A 20,688-nucleotide genomic window follows, 5' to 3' on the forward strand; every position below is an offset into this window, starting at 1 on the left:
GCATTGTGGTCTGATAATATGCAGGGAATAATCTTGGTCTTTTGGTACTGGTTGAGACCTGATTTGTGACCCAGTATGTGATCTAGTCTGGAGAATGTTCCATGTGCTGTCAAGAAGAGTGTGTATTGCTTTAGGACGGAATGCTCTGAATATATCTGTGAAGTCCATCTGGTACAGTGTGTAATTCAAAGTCCTTGTTTCCTTGTTGATTTTCTGTTTAGATGATCTGTCCACTGCAGTGAGGGGAGATGTTAAATTCCATTACTATTATTGTATTATTATTTATGTGTTTCTTTGATTTTGTTATTAATTGGCTTATATAATTGACTACTCCCATGTTAGGTGCATAAACATATACAATTGTTAGATCTTCTTGTTGACTATACCCTTTAATTATATTACAGTCTTCAGTTCAAAATCTAATTTGTCGGGGTGCCTGGGTGGCTCAGTTGGTTAAGTGTTTGCCTTCCGCTCAGGTCATGATCTCAGGGTCCTAGGACTGAGCCCCACTGTGGGCTCCCTCCTTAGTGGGGAGCCTGCTTCTCCCTCTCCCTCTACTGCTTCTCCTGCTTGGGCTTTCTCTCTCTCTGTTTGTCAAATAAATAAATAAAATCTTTTAAAAAATAAAATCTAATTTGTCTTTTATAAGGATTGCCACCCCAGCTTCTTTTGATGTCCATTTGCATGAACATTGGTTTTCCATCCCCTCACTTTCAATCTGGAGGGATCTTTGGGCTTACAATAGTCTCTTGAGATAGCATTTGGATGGATCTTGCTTTTTTATCCAATCTGATACCCTGTGTCTTTTGATGGGGGCATTTAGTCCATTTACATTCAGAACTATTGAAAGATATGAATTTAGTGCCATTGTATTACCTGTAAAGTCACTGTTTCTGTATATTGTCTCTGTTTCTTTCTGGTTTATGTTACTTTTGGGCTCACTTTCCACTCAAAGGGCCCCTTTTAATATTCCTTGTAGGGCTGGTTTGGTGATCACAAATTCTTTTACTTTTTGTTTGTCCTGGAAGCTTTTTATCTTTCCTTCTATTTTGAAAGACATCCTAGCTGGATAAAGTATTCTTAGCTGCATATTTTTCTCATTTAGCACCCTGAATATATGATGTGAGTCTTTTCTGGCCTGCCAGGTCTTTGTGGACAGGTCTGAGTGAGTGATTCTTAAAAGTAATAAGCTAAATTTCCTATGAGTTTTTACTGCTGAATCAATGTGTTTGATATCAGTTATTGCAAAAAAAATTTTTTTTTAAATAGAACTTTGTTTTTACTAAAAATAGCTTTTGTTAAACTACCACAGAAAAAACATGAAGACTCAGAGTATAAAAAAACTGACATATGTAAACCACAAACAAAGGGAGCACTAGAGCAAGAAGTGAAGGAAAAGAAAGCTGCCTTGGAAAAACCAGTAGACTTGGAAGAAGAAAAAAAGCAAAGTGATGGTGAAACTCTTGAAACTCCTGAGAAAGGTAGGATTATGATAGGTAGGTAGGTAGGTAGGTAGCCAAAGGTAGGATAGTGATAGTGAGTTACAATGGGGACCCTGGGCCAAACTCATAAAAAGGGAAGATTATCTGGTAAACACTAGCTATTACACTTATTGTCAAATATCTACCACCTGAATCCCCATGAGCCTGGGACCATGGCGGAGAGGAGTAATGTACCCTGAGCAGCCACCCTGCTTACAGTTCTTGTTTTCTATGAAGAGAGAGATTTAAGAGCAAGTATGCATCCCACGTGTTGTAGCTGTTTGCAGCGGCTTTCCTTGCCTCCAAGAATGTAGCTGAGATGGGAGGCACAGAGAGAACAGCCGGTGTAGGAGAGAAATAGGTTTAAGGCAGGTAATGGCAGCCACAAAATTAACACCAAGTCTTTTAGTGGCTGTTGTTCCTCAGATAGTTTAACATGTCGAATGAATAATTTAATGACCCAAAGGACTGCTGAATCATATGTCCCCTTCCCACCCTATACTAAACTCCTAAACATGCTCAAACTGAAGAACTAAGACTTTCTGGTGGGTCTCCATTGAGATCTGCTTACACTCATCTAGGTAGCAGTAAAACTGTCGATATTTGCCAGGTGTCTCAAGACAGGCTCCAGACCGAGCCCCTTAACAATTTATGTCTTGAGGACTGTTTTTAACTTAATAGTTGATGAACAGTTGACTTAAAAATCATACTCTCCAAAAAGTACACATGTATATTTACATATGTATGTGTTCATATGTATACATATATATATTTGCCTTTCCTATTACATGTAAATTGAGTGCTTAAGAACTTCTTCAACCTGTCTCTTCCCTCAAATATGATTTATTTATAAAATGTTGTAAAATAATATTTACAATTTTTTAGAATTTTCTCATGATAAAAATTGCTTTTAAATATCAGAATTTGAATAAATCCCCTGTATTTATTACTTCTCAGTAGCAAAATTCTAATTCAAGTCTTTGCCTATAATAAAAATCTGTATTCTAGAAGAGGAAGGTGAACCTGGGGAAAAGAGTGAAGAAGAAATTGAAATCATAGAAGGACAAGAAGAGGGTAATAAATCAAATAAGTCTGGATCAGAGGATGAGGTAAACAAGTCTTTAACAGAAAATAAACTAGATTTTATGTACGATTGTTATCCATAAAAAATTATCTTAACAAAACTGTCTGGTTTATAGAGAATCTTTTCAAGGTCCTACTATATAAAATTTGGCCATATTTCTCTAAGCTTTCATAAAGAGCCTCCATATTGTTTTTAAAATGTATTCATAAAGAAGGTAAGAAAATGCTATAATTTATATCCCCTTAATGCCTGATGAGAAAAAGTATAAAGTAAGCCTGGGGTTTACAAAATAAATCTGCATCTATAAAAAATTATGTCGTTATCGTTAGTCTGTTGAAAATTATAATAAATAGACCATTTGAATATTTAAAAGGTAATTCTCTTTATTACAAGATAATTTTCTTTATACCCATTATAAAAACATTCTCATGGTCTGAATAATTTATTGTCACATTTTGTAATATTTCATTCATTGGGTAGTTGAGTAGTATCTGCCTGATAGGGTGTTTTTTTTTAAATCTTTAATAAACTGGTTTTCCCATTAACTTGATATGTCTACCCCTTTCTGCATCCTGATATATAACAGAACTTTCTACAGTGCCTCTGTTTAGTCAGTTATTCTGGAATCAGAAACCATCCAGGATATGATTCAGAACCAGAGCTTTCTCTGTTTACCAAAATGGTACCAACATGTACCAAAGGCCCGTTTTCTCTACCTGCTGGCCCTTAGGAGCTGCATGACCTCACGGCAGCGCCCTCAGTACTCAGTGCTGGGCAAGGGGATGTCACTGTTTTGCCTGGCCTCTGCATATGATGATGTAAACGTGCTGTTTTGTCTCTTTGAAGAAATCTCTCACATAAATGTGTTTTATTGTTATTGTTTGTTTTCTAAAGCCTTTTCAATACCTATACTTAGTTACTGGTCTTAATTGCCTGTGAGTTCTTAAAGGGGTTTTGGGGGCACCTTAGTATGAATATACATATTAGAGGAAGCCAGGTGAAAGATAATGTCTTCCAGGACAGTTTTAAACAGTCTTGTTTCACCTGTCACTCTCTTAATAACAGTACTTACAATCATTCAGTCAGATTCGTGTCTAGTTATATTTTGCTTCATAAAGCATTTTGTGTACCTTTAAAAATCTTTTAATTCTTTGTCTTTTAGTCTTCTTATATATCAGGGGCTAAAATAAGCCATACTTGTGTATAGTGTGACCTTGAAAATAATTATAACTATTTTGTATAATACCATATAATACCTTCATTATTTTATTTTGTGACACAAGTTTAATTTACACATGAGTGCTTATTGGATAAGGAAAGAAAAAAACCCAGACTATAAATTTGATGTTTCCCTTCCCTTTCTCCTAATTTTCTTCAACTACTGTGTCAGAAGTTCTGAAAATGTCTCTGTAAATCTAGCTCAGCAATTCATTACTTGTAGAACTACTGCGATGAAGTTAGTGCATAATATCCCACAATGAAAAGATCATATAGCCTCTAATTAGCTATGACATTGAGATTAAATTCCAAATGATAAAATAATTGAGTTATTAGCAGTATTCCTTGTCAGAGGTGTGTCTGAATCAGCCGAGTTATTCTAAAAATGTAATCATAACAAAGGGTGAACAAATTAAAACACATTAACTTACGTACACATTTTTGACCAGCTTCATGAATTAAAGAACACATATAAGGGGCGCCTGAGTGGCTCAGTGGGTTAAGCCGCTGCCTTCGGCTCAGGTCATGATCTCGGGGTCCTGGGATCGAGTCCCACATCGGGCTCTCTGCTCAGCGGGGAGCCTGCTTCCCTCTCTCTCTCTCTGCCTGCTTCTCTGCTATTTGTGATCTCTCTCTGTCAAATAAATAAATAAAATCTTTAAAAAAAAAAAAAAAAAAAAAAAAAAAGAACACATATAAGGTAGCACTTTTTAGAACATGTATTTTAGAGACTAAGAAATATGTTATTTACTATTTACCCATTGTATGAAAATAAGCATTTGCATTATTCTTTCTTCTAGATGAAAGAAGCGGATGAGAGCACGGGATCTGGAGATGGGCCTGTGAAGTCAGTACGCAAGAGAAGAGTACGAAAGGAATAAAGTATATCCAAGTGTTTTTAATTCCTGAGTGAGATATTTGGCATTCTAACATCAGCATGCCAGAGCCGAACTTGAGTCATTCTGCACATGTTTCTAATATGTAGCAATGTTATTCTTCCAGACATTTATTTTAGTCTTTCTTTTCAGGGAAAAAAAAACAAACAAACAAACTTTGAAGTTGCCTGGTCTTTGAATTTAGAATAAAAAAAGTGGCACGTTACTTATCGGATTTAAGAGATTAATATCATTAGAAGTTACCGAGTTTTAAAAGTTGGAGAAAGTTTTGGTTTGTACAGAGCATAATTGGAAAATCAGTTACTGGAATTTCCTCTTAAACAGCTATAGGACGATATAACAGGTAGTTCTCTAATAAAAATGAGTCTGTGTTCTGTTGTACAGAGCTAAACACAATAAAGTTTCTGTATAGTTGTTTGATTCTATCCACAATTGAAAGTGTTGTACGCGGCCCCCATTTGCCTAGTTGTGTCAAATTAGAGTCAGGGTCTGTTGTTCACTTAAATTATAGATTCCTTTAAAGAGGTGCTTTGTTGACAAGTCGTCAAAACAGAGATGTTTTAAGTGTCATTTAGAGAATCACTGGCTAATAGTGCAGCATATTTTACATTTGAATACAAAGATAATAGGTTCATCAAAATATAATGGTTACAGATGCTTTCTAAGCCTTTATAATTGTTTTATGCTAGAATCCTTACCCAACTCAGGAGATTGCTTATGCATACATTGCTCTTGAAAATAAAATTTAAACATTTTTTTCTTCTTTAAGTTACACCCTCTTTCATAGGTAAATTACTGAGAGAGGAGCTTTAATTTATTTTCTTTTTTTCTGGTCATTAAGAGATTCGAACTGCAAGTAGATATCAATCATCACGCTTTGTATTTTTATCTTGCTTTTTTCCCTGTCAAATTCAAACCCATTTTAAGTCTCTAGCTTTAAAGCGGCCTCTAAGATAGAAAGTAGATACTGCTCCTTTTTTTACAGTAGTTACCAGAAATCACAGAACTACATTAGAGCGGAGCTGTGTCATTCCTTTTAAAATATTTTAAGAACTTTTTATGTTTGGGTAACAGGTTAGGCCCTTTGGAAGGGGATCCGAATCTTTGATACCACGGAACGACCTTAATACTATTGAGGGAACTTTACACTAGTTGGGTAATATTTTTGGATTTCTTCATGTACATATACACCCCAACCCGGGCAAGCTCCGTCTGACTCAGTTCCCACATGGCCCGCTCTCCAGTGGTACCATTAGAGCGCACGTATGGGGAAAACAAGACTTTTCGCTTCTCTTTTTACTAAAGTTAAGCCAAACAGCCAGTAATACTATTATTCGCTCATCTCAGAGAGTGAATTGAAAATAAGTGCTTTATTCTCATTGCTGTGTACTGACTTTCATAAACTGGTGGTGGAAGAAAATCTTTATCGTTAACCATATTTTGTGTTTATTTAATACGAACTGAACTTGACACATCTTGCAAGGACTCCCTTTCTTGCTTCATAACTGGGACATCCAATGAACTAGACATACTGAGTGATTCTAGAGGATGATGTTTCTGAAAGCAAGCTACTTCAGGAGAGAAATCCTTGATTTTATGGAAACCTTCTTGCCTGACAAGTGTCTTGTATGTGAACATTTTTTCCTAAAGATTTATTAAAGCTTTTTTTACTTTCTTGGTTGCAGATTCCTTTAAAATTGAGGGCTTGGTTAAACTCCATGAGCTTGCAGTGGTAGAATCTAAGCAACCTGTTTGGCCAGCTCACTGCTCCTTCCTGTGGGGTAGCCGCTGTGGATGTATCATGGCTGATAGGTTTAACCAAAACTTAAACTTTTGTGTAAGTATGTGTGCTAGATCCATGCAAGCGATAAAACCCAGAGTCTTCCTTTTACCACCCTTTTCTGACTTTGTTTAAAATGACTTATATTTTAGTTTTTTCTCTAATAGAGAAAAATAAGTGTATTTTGCTTTTCTTTATTTTAAAGATTTTTTTTTATTTTTTATTTATTTGACAGAGAGAGAGATCACAAGTAGGCAGAGAGGCAGGCAGAGAGAGAGGAGGAAGCAGGCTCCCCGCGGAGCAGAGAGCCTGATGCGGGGCTCGATCCCAGGACCCTGAGATCATGACCTGAGCCGAAGGCAGCGGCTTAATCCACTGAGCCACCCAGGCGCCCCGCTTTTCTTTATTTTAGCTGGCCTTTTTTAGATAGAGGCTTGTCAACTTGGCCAGGCTAATGTAGCTTCCTTTTCCTTCAGTATCTTTTTAAGATAGCCTCGCTTCCATTCACCGTTTCTCTAGGAAGACATATTACTAGGGTTAGTAGCCTTTTTGAAGGGTCAGGCCACATTTGCAAGAGAGACAGGATGGAACTGCTTATGTGTTACAATTAACCACTAGCAGTGAATTTATTGTACATTAGAAATTTAGAACAGTAATCCAGAAATGGTTTTGTTAGCATTGTGACTGTGTTTGGACTTGAGCAGGACTTAGGGATGGAACTATCACATGGCTCATTTCAGATAACTATTTCAGTCTCATGTAAATGAATAATAGCATTTCTACATAAGTGTTAATAATCTCATCCCAAATTTTAGCTCCCATGCATTCCCATAGTATGCCAGCTGTGAGGAGTTTCAGAAAGAAAATCCTTAATCTGGCCTGTTAGATGACAAAGGCTGATGAGAGAGAAATTGTATTTGAGAATGCATTCGGAGTTTGTCTCTGGAAATGCATGGGAGGAGCAATGGGAGTGTTAGGGAAGGTAGGCAATAGGATGATTGGATCTTTTAACTCCCAGCGTAGTATCGTCCCACATACTTGGTGTTTGTTCAGTGAGTACACTTTTACGTTCTTTGGAAAACTTGGGAATATTCTCAAGTTTTTAAAAACTTCAACACGTGGTAAGCCATCTGTAAATAATATATAAAATCGAAAACACGGTAAATACATTATACATATACAATATGATTATATCATAAGACTTTGGCTTCTGTCATCACTCCTCCCCATCCACCTCCATAATAAGGTAAATTGAATCCTAAGGCCAACCTAAAGTTCTTGTTATGATAACTTTGTGTTTAAATGGCATGAAGTCTCCATGATTTAAGAGAAATAAACTGCAGTTTTGTTTTTTAGCTAGAGTAGCTGGAGTCTAGTAGCTAGAGTAGTCATTCTCTCTGCCAATTCTCAAACAAATTTGAATGTAATCACATTTTCTGCTCTTTCATGATTTGCTAGTGGTCTTAACTAATCTCTTGGTCTTCACTAGTAATTTTGTTTCGGCGCTGAAGAAATACCTGCGGACAACCGCTAGAGGGTGTTAACTCCAGAGGGAAAAACTGGGGAAGGTGACAAAAGGTTTTACTTTCTTCAGAAACTTCTTCTTAAGATAGTTTTGCCTTGCTTTGGACCACAAAGTTAATTTTGGATTCTGTAATTCACCTCTCATTTTTCTTTTGGAAGAAGGACACACTCAAAGAGGAAGAGTATTAGACAGGTTTAGAAATGTGACCTTATAAACTGATGGCAGTTCCATGCTTAGGTGATTTTGGTAACTTTTCTGCAAAAATTTTTGTTGCAAAAATGAAAAAAAAATCTGTGAAAAGCTAAAGTGCTTTCATGTTTGACACAAAAATTCATTTGGCAGCCAAACCTGACCTCCCTGACAGGACTTTATCATACTTAATATTAAATTCACGTATTTGTTACAAAAATGTTAATGTATTTGGTTGCATTACATGTAATGAAGCCATAGTTTTGATTACATGCCCCAAACTGTAGTCAAATACCTTATGTAATCTGAAAAATTCCAAATTCTAAAACATCTGGTCCCCAGAATTCCAGATAAGGGATTGTGATCTTTAGCTAATCTGCTATAAATAAAGCCCAAAGGGAATAGAAAGAGGACAAATTCTGGATGGAATGCTATTATCAGTATTGAGGGAAGTCCTACTAAGGGGGAGGTGGTTGAGGAAAGAGATGTGCTGATTTTCCGGTCAATCATCTTTCCACCAGCACTGAGGGCTAGAAGTGTTAAAAAATTATTCTGACACTTGTTAAAACAGTGAGGAAGACTTTATTCTAGCTACTACAATTGGTGCCAAAGACTATCACAGCAGAGAAGAGACAGTTTGCTCAACCCCAAATTCAGCAAAGACAGCTGGGATTTAAAGTCAGTGAGCAAAATCAGGGGAGAGGGAAAATTAATAAAGGAGACATCAAGGGTAGAGGAACGCTTGCTAAACTGATTTAACCCCGAAAACCACAGTGATCAGATGCCGAGTGTGGGGAAATTCTCTCTAAACTGACTTAGCAGGATTCTTTTGAAAACTGGCAGTCAGGCCAGAGACAGGGCGTATGATGAGGTCCTGTCGAAAAGAAGGCTCAGAAGAGCCTAGTTAGAGTTTGGTCCCCGAGAGATTCTGTCTCAGAAGCTAGACACAGTCCCTGTGCATACTGTTGACCATCTAAATTTCCAATATAGAAATTGATCATCTGAAGTGAGATACTGTCATAAGGAAAACAAAACATACAACATTGGCTTACCATTCACATGACAAGCAGATGGGACTTGTATTTCAGGTAGCATTTTGTCACCTACTGAGTTGACAGCTCCATGGGTAACAGTTGGAAAAGTCAGGATGTGAAATGAATTGCCTGGTCCTTGATGTTTTTAGCAAGGCATCACAAGAAAGAATTGACCAGTCTCCCAAGTGGAGATGGAATAAAGAAGCATCAGATATTAGGAACCTCAAAGGATTAGCGAATCCCAAGTGTTTCCGTACCCTTCTGTACCAAAAAAGGTCTAAGACTGTTTCTTTCTGAGGTGTGGGAGGCTGAGAGGGACACCCAGCAAGACCTGTCACTTGGTAAGCCAAACAAAGGGCTCCATCCCTGCCTTAAGGACCTGGGTGTTAGTATTCCCGGTGCAGTCTTATTTTCAGTTGGTCATAAGGTAGCCTCCACTAAAGAGGCAGGGTCCTGTGATGAAGAAAGCATACTTTGAGAATTTGGTCTAGAAAAGTGCTTGATTGTGATTCCTAACAGGTGGAACTAGAAACAGAATTTTTTAAGGAGTTTTACTGCCAACAAAAATGTGAGCTTGGCCTTAAACAAAGGACACCAAACTCATGCAAGCAGGAAGTGCACTATTTTCACAATTCTCATAGAGGGCACGTTCCCAGCCTCTCTTTCAGACAAGAACTTTCCAGAGTGGAAGCCACTGAGGGTAATGAACAAGTGAGTACCCTGCCAGAGAGCAGAATCAGGGTCTGATCAAGGTTGTTTTGGGGGGGGGGGCTTGTTTTGTCAGAAATAGCACAAGCAGGGGGAGCATTAGGCAGAGGGAGAAGTAGGCTCCCTGCTGAGCAAGGAGGCCAATGCAGGACTCCATCCCAGGACTCTGGGATCATGACCTGAGCCAAAAGGCAGACTCTTGCTCTTAACCAACTGAACTGCCCAGGCATCCCAAGGAATTTCTTTATCATCAAGGACAGACTCTTCTCAGGGTTTCCCAGAAATATCCCCACAGTTGCTTTGAATCAATACATGTTTCCCTTTATTCCATTTTCCAAGTTGAGGGTTTTTATTTGGGTTCCTGTCCTTACCACACCGTTCTAAATGGGCAGAGGTAAGGGTGAGAGCAAATAATTTGCCCATCAGTTTAGACGTCAGACTATTAGAAGCCACATCCACAACTGATGGACCTTGATGGAGATCCTGGATTCTTGTGTTTCATCAGTAGGAGGGGTTGAGTATGTTCTGTGCATGGGAAGGTTGTGCACAGAGACTTAACAGCAAGAGAAGAATGCAGTGGCTGCTAGTTGGTACCCAGATCCTCCATGTGCTTTTATGGTAAGAGAATTGTAGCTGGAATATGGCTTCCAGCCAAAGACTAATTTCTCAGCTCCTGCAATCTACATGTAACTAAGTCTCCACGCCACTGGAATGTAAGAAATGCCATTTCTGGGCAGGCCTAACCCTTAAAACCTTGCTTATGTGTCTCATGCAGTTTCTCTGTAAATTAGAATAGTGATTAGTGATTTGGAAGCCATGGTCGAAAATGGCAGAGCTATCCTCAAGTTCCTGAATCCTCACGTGAAACAAAGCCTGACAGCTTTAAATGCTTAACCTCAAAACCCTTAGCTGGGAAACAGAAACTTCTATATTTTATTAGTGTTATCTCTTGGTATAGGAGCTTAGCCTAACCTAAAAATTACAACCACATTTCCCCTGGCAATCTTGAATCTTTCTCTGAATTCTTTGCTTTTATTTTAAAAAATTAATGTAGAATACCCTGTAACATTTGTTTTAATAAAAATATTCCCCTACACGTACAGTAACTAGTACTTAAATAAGATATGCTACTTACCCTGTGGCTTTGACCAGCCCTGCATATACCACTACACCATTATACACACCACAGTTACTGTATTAACACACACACAATCTCTGAAACAGCTTTTTATTAAACAGCAAAGCAAAATTGCAACACAATTTTAAGCGTTCGTAGATTAGGTCACAAAAGGGATGCAAAATATTTGCAGTGTGACTGTTATATTTATACGGCTAAAGTCATTCATTGACTCATACAACAATACAAACATAAGATTATTCCAGGATTAAAAGTAGCCCAAATCTAACAACCAAAAGAGTATTAGTGGATCTCTTCCTATTTAACATTTTAACATTACTTCTGATACTAATTTTCTTACCAGATGGAATCTACAAACTAAATTTTTAGAAACTGTCAAAGAGTGACCAAAATTCTGCAAACCAAGTAGTTGGGTTTACAGAAAATTCTGGGAGAAGTAGTGAGGTTAAAATACTGAGAAAATATCATCTAGTATACACGTAAAACTCCCTCATTTTATTCATGATTCTGATACTAATACACTCTGAAGGGATTTTGCAAAAGTTATCTGCTGGGTAAGAAACATTAAGACTAAAAACTCTTTGTAACTGTTCTCTTTCAGGTGTGGTTGACATAAGGTTAGTCACATTTAATCTACTCTCTCAGATCTAGTCTGTGTCAGAGATCACACAAATCTGGAGTAAAAACATTTTGGAGTCGCTTACTACAGTTTGCCAATTATCTTTTCAATCCTACTCATATTTTGTCAAAATTTTCTATTCCAAACATATAACCAGAGCTCATTTTTTCAGATATTAAGTGGGTTGTTTTGTGCAAAAGGAAGGTTTTAACAACCAAACCTTCCCAATTTGACAATTCAGTTGCGAAGAAAAGTCTTCATACTTATAGCCTCTGTTTTCAACTGATTAAAGGGAAACCAACAATCCTATCTTATTACTAACTATGACAAGCCCTAACTGAGAAAGTATCTCATTTTAGTAAGTTTCAACACTTCAAGCTCAGGTTACTCTCACAGATGATTAACTATTAAAATTACTTTTACAAATGTAAAACCAATTTTCTCCTTAGGGGAAAGGAAATGGGAAGGAAGAAGCAAATGGAGAAGAGGCACAACATGGTGGACAGGGTACATAAAGCTGTGTGTTCAGTACATGATTTTGGTCACTTTTCACAACATGGTGGTTATTTTCTTGTATTTCTTACTATGCCTATGTTTTTATCTATTATTATAGATAAAAGACAGTGCTAAACCTATAAATCAAAGCAAATTTGATAAAACATTCATTTTCAAGTTTCATAAATATATGCATTTCTAATTATAAAGTCTCTACAATACATTTGCACGTTTTCATGGACTATTATACACAAACTCATTAAGTCTTCCGTTATGCTCTTAATTTTGCCTAGATCTGACATTATCTTCATAAATATTCAATTAAGCCACAAACAAAAGTACTATAACTTTTTAAATCTATCCAGGTTTTAAAGAAAAAAGGATCAGCAGCAATTCAATAAAACAGAAGGGATGTAAATCCCTTACTTTCTTTTGCTTTTTGTGTCAGTTGTTTGAAAAACACTAGAAGCTGACATGAGGTTTTCTATATATTGTCCAAGAACTTGGTTTTCTGATTTTAGCTTCAGATTTTCTTCCTTAACTGCATCTACTCTTGCGGAGAGGTCTATATTTTAAAATAAAAAAAAAGTCCAGTATCAATAAAATGATGCCAATGACTCCATATTATACAAGACTTAGGATTCATTCTTAAAAGAGATAACACGATCTTTAAATTTTCTGCTTTTAAATTCAGTTAACTTTAGAAATTAAGGTAAACAATGTAAACTGAGTGCAAGTTAATAGCCAAAATTCTTAAAAAGAGATTTCACACTATACTAAATGTTGGTAAATGGCATCTATGTGGAGTAGTTATTTCTTGAAATTTTTATTTCCATAAGATACAAACTTGGTTTTTAAAATGTGAATTTTGGTTCATGTCTTATCAACATTAAAAAAAAAATCTTTGTTAGAAATGCTTAAGAAAATGTGGCAGGCGAATACAACTCGATTTATACATTGGATATAGAAGGTCAGTTTCCAAGCAATTGGGCATTTTGGTATTTTTACATTAGCAAGAAATTCAAAAGTTCTTAATGATCAAATAAAACATTATCTTCATTCATTCATTTAACAACTAAGTGATGGGTGCCCTTTAAGAGCCAGGCACTATTCTAGAGACAACAGTAACAAAAGTCCTTGCCCTCACAGAGCTTATATTCTAATGTACATGTGGACACATATGCACTTGCAGGGCCCCAAGTAGGGGTCAAGAGAAAAAAGAAGGAACCAAAAGGAAAGTTGTCTTTTTAATACAGTATGGTCAGCGATATTCTGATAGAGGGAATTGACCAGAGACTTAAAAGAAATGAGGGAATGAGCCATATAGAATGCAAACACCTAAGCAGAGAACAAACAGAGAACAGCAACCACTAAGACCCTCAGTAGAAGCTTGCTGAAAGAATGGCAAGGAGGTCAGTGTCTGAGGCAGAGTGAATGAGGCAGAGTGTGAATGACTGATTCTGAAAGGTATAAAGAGGTAAAAGATTTCCAGAGGGTAACCTGGCTTTTATTAACTGTGAAATGGGAAGCCAGTGCAATGACATGATCTGCTCACCCTGCTGTTTAAAAAAAAAACCCAAAACAAAAAATAAAAAAACAAAACACACACAACACAACCTCTTAATTTCATCAAAAACCAAGATATTTCAGTGGTAGTATTAATTTCATGCAAGACATTTAGAAAATGAAAAAACTCAGATCAATTCACTTTTAACCTCTGAAGCTAAAACACTTTTAAAGTAAAAACTTTAAAGTTTTTACATAAAGTATACGCCTTATTAAAGTGGACTCAGTAATATCTCTGTGCAGGGGTTTAAGGGGCTCTCATATAATAAACAGCATTACATTAACCCCGGAGGGATGCAAAGGAACACTATTTGACTTTCTTATTGAAGCGCATTTGTTCTTTAAAATCGACAGCCAAAGCTGCAGGGAGGAGGGAACAGAAACTATTGCAATCGACTTTGAAGCTTATACTTTTAAAACTGGGGGCATGATAAGGAAATTCAGCAAAACAAATGCTTACAATTTCAACTAACTAGATATTGTTCAAGAAAACTACAAAATGGAAGCAAACCTTCAAGTGTGTGTTGAAGTTCCAACACTTGATTAATAAGTCGTGTTTTTTCCTCCAGTTCCACCTGATTTTCAGCATCCACTGCTGTAATACAAAGGTTCAGATTTACTAGTAATTAACATTAGGTACCATTTGTGTAGCACAGCACTTAAAGACACACAAAATGTTTTATATCCATTGTCTTACTTGACTTAAGAGGCCTGGAAAGGAAGAAGTTAGATGCCCACATGGCAGATAAAGACACCAGGTGAAGAAGATAAACGATTTTGTCATTATCAATCCCTTTTAGAACTAGAGAGGTTATAAATAAGTAAATTAGCCAAATCCAAGCATTCTAAATATTGCTTCTCTGTTCTTTCCATTGCTTAAGCCAAAAGCATTCACAAAACCAGGAACTCACAGAAAGGGAAATAAAGCACATACCATCCATGTCGGCATTCATCATCTTGGGTAACAAGTTTTTGGGCCTCGGGTACAAAATCCTTGATGAATGGTCTGCAATAAGATAAAGTTAGAAACAGACACATATAGCAATAAAATACCATTGTACATTTTAAAAAATTTTTAAAGGAGAAAATGATCAAAGTTATGGAAGAACAAATACAAAATATTAGAAATTTTAAATATGTTATCTTCTTGGAAAGCGATATGGTAATAAATCATGCTCATGAAAACATTTAAATATTTTTTACTAAGCAATTTTGCTCTTGGAAATTTAGCCCAAGGAAAATTACAAAGAAGGAAAAATTATATGCATAAAATTTTCACTTCAACCTTATTTACAACCCACGAAACTGGAAACAATATAAACTGTCCATTCAGCATCTGGTTAATTACTATAGTTTCTAATCGAGTGGCTACTAAAAATAATTATGATGACTATAACATGGAAGAATGTTTACAAAATTGTGTGTTCACTAATGTAAATTATGTAAAATATACATAAATACAAATAAAGAAAACAGCAAAATGAAAAAAGCTCTTATGTTAAGGATGATGATAGGGATGAAGACAAATCTCTTAAAAATATTTTTCCTTTTAAAGTATTACCTTACACATACTGTTTAATACTTTTTATTGATAAAGTTCAAGAGAAAAATACTAGGTACCTGAAACACTAAAATGGGAAAAATGTAAAAATATCAACTTGTTACCTCCTGGTTATGGTTAAAACAGATTAAATAGGATGTGTAAAAGTAAATAAATATTAATATTTTACTGTTTCTGTAAAAGGTTCTAAAATATTGGGGCACCTGGGTGGCTCAGTCGGTTAAGCATCTACCTCTTGATTTCGGCTCAGGTCACGACCTCAGGGTCCTGAGACTGAGTCCCGTGTTGGACTCCACAATTAGCGCAAAGTCTGCTTAAGATTCTTTCTACCTCTGCGCCCCGCCCATATGCATGTTCTCTCTAAATAAAAAATTTGTTATAAGTTTCCAAAATACTAAAGCATAAAATTCCTGTGAAACATGTTCTGCTCTATAGCTAACATTCATTTCATATTCAGTGTGCTCAAGATTTTAAATAAACCAGATTATTGCTGGAAACAGTTTTGTAAACAATCTAATCTACTCACTGTGAGTAGACAGGTATAGACCTGCCAATATTATTACTCTTTCAACAAATTATTTATAGAGCACCTCTATACCAAGGCACTCTTATGCCTCTGTATGCTAAATAGTAGAACACAGATCCTACTGAACAGGAGGTCTATATTCTAGAACCAGAATGTTAAGAGTTATTAGCATATTGAGTATTCCCTCACAGTTTCAGTTGTTAATATTGTGTGACACTTCAGATACTGGCATGAACATGGAGATAAAATGCTCAGTGTACGTATGTATAAACTACCTCTGAAATAAGAGATCACTTGTTAGTCTAAAGAAGAAAGACATTTAACATCCCTTACATTGCATTATTAAAGACTTCACTAGCTACAAATGGTATAAAATTGACCTAATGCTTAATAAAATCTACTGAGTCTTCTAGCATCTTTCTACTTATCTAGCATTAGAGCTGCTCTCCCTCAAATTGTTTTCACATGGTTTTAATCCTCAGGTTCTTTGTACTTCAGAGAAAGTTTACACATATATATGTGCTATAATATGTACATATTATATACATAGTACATCTGCATTATACATATGTAATATAATGTACATAATATGTAATTTTTCTGATGCAACAGCCAAAAGCAAAAGTGATCTTGGGAGTACTTAGCAACAATAGCCTGCAGCTTGGCTATTTCCGCTGCTAAAAAATACACAAAAAGTACTTCAAAATTCTGACATTTAGTGTTTTTAAGAATATAGCTAAAACAAAATTTTCATGACAGCTGAGAAGAGTTACAAGATACAAAAGCAAAGCAACAGATAATCATGCAATCAATGCAACTGACTTTGAAATCAAGTTTAGTATAGGGATATGGAATACTTCTTTTCCCTATGTTTCAGTATAATACTAAAATTAAACCAAAAAGTCTTCTACAAAGGTAAAGTGCTTCAAATTGATCAATTAATAATGAGGCCAGTTTCTGAAATTTTGGCCACATGTAACCCAAACAATGGAAAATCTATGTATGGCTTATCAACAGTTTGACTTCATCTGAAAAAAAAATGAAAGAAAAAAAGGCAGAAAAATAGGGTAGAGGGGGCTTATTAGAGGAAAAATGAAGCTTAGAAACACAACAGAAGACTGGGGTGAAGGCAAGAGCACAAAAGCCCGGTAGGCACAAGGACAGTGCTAGGAGATACACAACACAACCCAAGAGAACACTATACACATCACAGTCTATGTAAGATAACCTCCATGACTGGAGAGCACAAAATCTATCCAACTCTAGGTGGCAGCCCTGGGCAAAAGGGTATTCAGGACTCTTCAGTGAAGCAGACAAGAGCACTGTTGGCTGCCTCTGCACAGCAACAACAAAGACAAACAGTATTTTCTTATTCTTTTTTTTTTTTAAAGATTTTATTTATTTATTTGACAGACAGAGATCACAAGTAGGCAGAGAGGCAGGCAGAGAGAGAGGGGGAAACAGGCTCCTTGCTGAGCAGGGAGCCCGATGTGGGGCTCGATCCCTGGACGCTGGGATCATGGCCTGAGCCGAAGGCAGAGTCTTTAACCCACTGAGCCACCCAGGTGCCCTAATTTTCTTATTCTGATGTAATTAAACAGGCTGGCCTCAAAATGCTATTCTTGCGTATATTCAAGGTCTTCCAGTAAATTTAGAGTAACAGACTGATTTATTTTATAAGATCAGAAGGTTCATTGAGTTCTTTTATCAAAGTATTTTAGCCACACGTTTTATTTTCTTTCAAAATAGGGTCAATCCTAAAACCTCACAATGTCTACATTAGGATAGGTACTATGTCATAATATGTACTTAATACCAGACTGAGTTTTTCAACTATAAAATCTTTTTCTCAGTCTATACTTGCTATCACATCAATTCAATTTCATGTGAAATGTACTTTTAAGAATTCATTTTTTGGGGCATCAGGGTGGCTCAGATGGCTAAGCATACTATTCTTGATCTCAGCTCAGGTCTTGATCTCAGGGTCCTGACTTCAAGCCTGGTACTGGGCTCCATGCTGGGAATGGAGCCTATTTAATAAAAAAGAAAAAGAAAATCCAAACCAAAGTATCTCTAGCATGAGGACACTGAAATGAGTGTGGGCTGCTAAGGCTGATCTGTTTATCCTAAAGCTGCCTTCGCTCCGAAATGCATATGGTTCTTGAGGAACAGTCAACTCTGACCTAAGCCTAGGTTGGATCTTAAAAGCTTTTCTCAAATTACAGTACGTTCTGGTGCCTATCTTCATGTAGCCTTGGTGGGGAGAAGAGACTCTATAATTATTTTGGTAATATAAGTCCAGGAAGCAAAAAGTACGGAGAAAACAAGAGTCAGGAAGTGTGACAAACATTAAGATGGACCCACTTTTCACACCCACACATCTGTGATCAAAGACTACTGTTTTACCAAAGGAGACCTCTACCTTCTCTTATAGTATCCTGAATAGTACCACTGTTAAGAAGCAGTTTAGCACAGTGATAAAGGACATAAATTTATATTACCTGGATTTAAAGCCTAGTTCTGCTATTTATAAGCTCTGAAATCTTAAGCAAGGTTAACATCTCAGCCTCAGTTTCCTTATCTGTAAAATGATACAAGTATGTACCTCACATTTTAAAGAATGAGTTGAGATGTATGGTACTTTCAATGGTACCTCATAATGTTACCTATTATCTCCTCTACCTTTTGGCTCTAATTCAGGCGACAAAAAGAAGTTTTGGTAAAATCATCTGGTCTAGCCGCTTCATTTTACAAACAAACAGAGCGCAAATAATGGCTTACACAAAATAACAGAAGTAGTCACTGACAGAGCCAAGACTACTTGGCTAATTGTTTTCCATCACACCACCACAGGTATGCTCACCTCTGAGACGTAAGATTTTGAGACTTTTTCCTGATACCCACCCAACTTGTTTGCATCTAAAACTGATTTTCATGTCATCCACTTACTAGTGAATAAGACTACTAAAATAATGTCACTGTTGATATACTACATGCTTTACGTATATTATTAGCTCATCAAATCAACAGAAGGGCATTGTAATTTATATTCGTGGGTACTGAACCTCGGAAAGGCTATGTATCTGCCTTAGACTTCACAGCCAACATTTGTACCAAGATGCTGAAAGCAGGTCTAACTACGAAGTCCCTGGTTTTTCCACTGTATAATGGAAATACAGCCCTAATCTATGTTTGCCAAATATTTTTGCAATCTTTGATGTTAAATTCCTTTGACACTTTACTAAGCAACTAAAGATAAATTTTATTCCATTCACGGCGCATGCACTTTCAACTTGGCCTGTCTGTTCAGGCCTGTTCACGTTTTGCATTGTTCTGGCTAGATAAATCCAGTTTCAGATCCCACAAGATTAAGGAACTGACTGGCCAAAGGAGGACAGGAACAGAAGGTGGATCCCCAGAGAATGGCTAGCTATAGTGAATTTATTCAAGGAGTGCAACCACAGAATACACAAGCATAGCTTTGGATCATCAGGTACAGACAGCGCCGGGGACATAGCACAGCAGGTCCTTAACATTGTTACGTCATAGTAGTGGAATCGATATATTGTATAACAAAAGTCCTGCCGTTCCAAAGGCATCCTCTTTCTCCTTTCCAATCCTAACGCCCCAAAACTTGCTCGGCAGGATCCTTGAGGGAAGCCCAAGTAGAAACTAACAGGGAGCTCCTTTCGGCGCCAGGAAAGCTGTCGCTAGCCCTTATTTTACCGCTCGCTCGCCACCCTCCCCGCTTCGGCGTCCTCTCCTCCCACCTCCCGGGCTCTCGGCAGAGCAGCCACGGACTAGTCCCGGCGTGCCAGGCCCATCCTGCCCAAGCGTCTCTCTGCAGTCCCAGTTCAGGGCGGGAGACTGGACAGCGGCCTTCGACTCAGAAGAGGCGCGAGAAGGCGGCGGAGGGTCCGCCTAACGGACGCGAGCAGCCCCTCCCAAAAGGAACCCAGTAATAAGATGAGAAGAAGGTTACGCAGGGGTTCTGTAGGGAGTCAGGCCTGAGGCGCCCACCAAATGCCCAGGCCCGAAGCCGCTCTTCCTGGGCGCCTGGTGCGCCGGGCCGCGTCCAGCCTTCCCGCCCCTACCCACCCCAGGCGCTGCACGGGAGTCGCAACTCCAGTTGCCCGGGGGCAGGTCCTCCGCGGCCCTTGACTGCCCTCACCTGCCGTGGAAGGAACCAGGAGTGGGAGGGAGCGGGAAGACGCCTCAGGCCCCAACACTTGGACCAACCGGTACCGGCAGCTCCGCCCTCTGCGCCCACAGAGCGTGCGCCGTGTCGGGAGTCTCGATCTGTCCCGCCCCGTCCCGCGCCGTGGCCCACCAATCCCCACTCAAGAACACACGCCTGCGCATTAGCTGTACGACGCCCCAATCGTCCTTTGTCAAAGCCCGCCGATCCACCTTTTGCCATAACAAAAGGACGTTGGCATCCAATCAGGATTGAGGCTGTTGTGGGCGGGTCCGGTAAAAGCAAAAGCCAATGACAGTACAGGAGCGAAGTTAAGCTTGAGAAAGCCAGTCCAAAGAAAGCAGCTCTTCAGTCTCAGCAGGAGCTAAAGAAACTGCGGTCAGAAAGCCAGTATGGAAAATTCTGACAGCTGTCAGGAAGGAGGTTGGTAAAACCAAATGCTGGGGGAGAGGGAAATCATTCAAGTTTAAGAAAAGGGCATTTGTGGGGGCGCCTGGGTGGCTCAGTGGGTTAAAGCCTCTGCCTTCCGCTCAGGTCATGATCCCAGGGTTCTGGGATCTGAGCCTCGCATCGGGCTCTCCGCTCAGCAGGGAGCCTGCTTCCTCCCCTCTCTCTGTCTGCCTCTCTGCCTACTTGAGATCTCTGTCTGTCAAATAAATAAATAAAATCT

The 20,688-nt window shown here is 38.0% G+C and overlaps 2 protein-coding genes and 1 long non-coding RNA gene across 3 annotated transcripts in view; 2 read left to right on the forward strand and 1 right to left on the reverse strand.

Annotated features, from left to right (window-relative positions):
- CLGN (calmegin) overlaps window positions 1-4,810 on the forward strand; it is a 56,783-nt gene extending 51,973 nt beyond the window's left edge. Inside the window, exons 13-15 of the mRNA XM_045985471.1 lie at window positions 1,313-1,481; window positions 2,490-2,590; window positions 4,584-4,810. Coding sequence (XP_045841427.1) covers window positions 1,313-1,481; window positions 2,490-2,590; window positions 4,584-4,664 — 351 coding nt within the window. The 3' untranslated portion in view covers window positions 4,665-4,810. The remainder of the gene's footprint in view (window positions 1-1,312; window positions 1,482-2,489; window positions 2,591-4,583) is intronic.
- A 6,319-nt stretch (window positions 4,811-11,129) lies between these two features.
- SCOC (short coiled-coil protein) lies at window positions 11,130-20,182 on the reverse strand. Its single transcript, XM_045997772.1, is given in 5 exon segments — window positions 11,130-12,732; window positions 14,245-14,328; window positions 14,668-14,739; window positions 19,992-20,106; window positions 20,108-20,182. Coding segments are annotated over 5 exon segments (489 nt in total). The 3' UTR covers window positions 11,130-12,589.
- Window positions 20,183-20,311: 129 nt separating this feature from the next.
- LOC123937161 overlaps window positions 20,312-20,688 on the forward strand; it is a 57,879-nt gene continuing 57,502 nt past the window's right edge. The window contains exon 1 of the long non-coding RNA XR_006817427.1: window positions 20,312-20,441. This is a non-coding gene — a long non-coding RNA (uncharacterized LOC123937161). The remainder of the gene's footprint in view (window positions 20,442-20,688) is intronic.

Source organism: Meles meles, chromosome 2, assembly GCF_922984935.1.
Source record: "Meles meles chromosome 2, mMelMel3.1 paternal haplotype, whole genome shotgun sequence".
NCBI lineage: Eukaryota > Metazoa > Chordata > Mammalia > Carnivora > Mustelidae > Meles > Meles meles.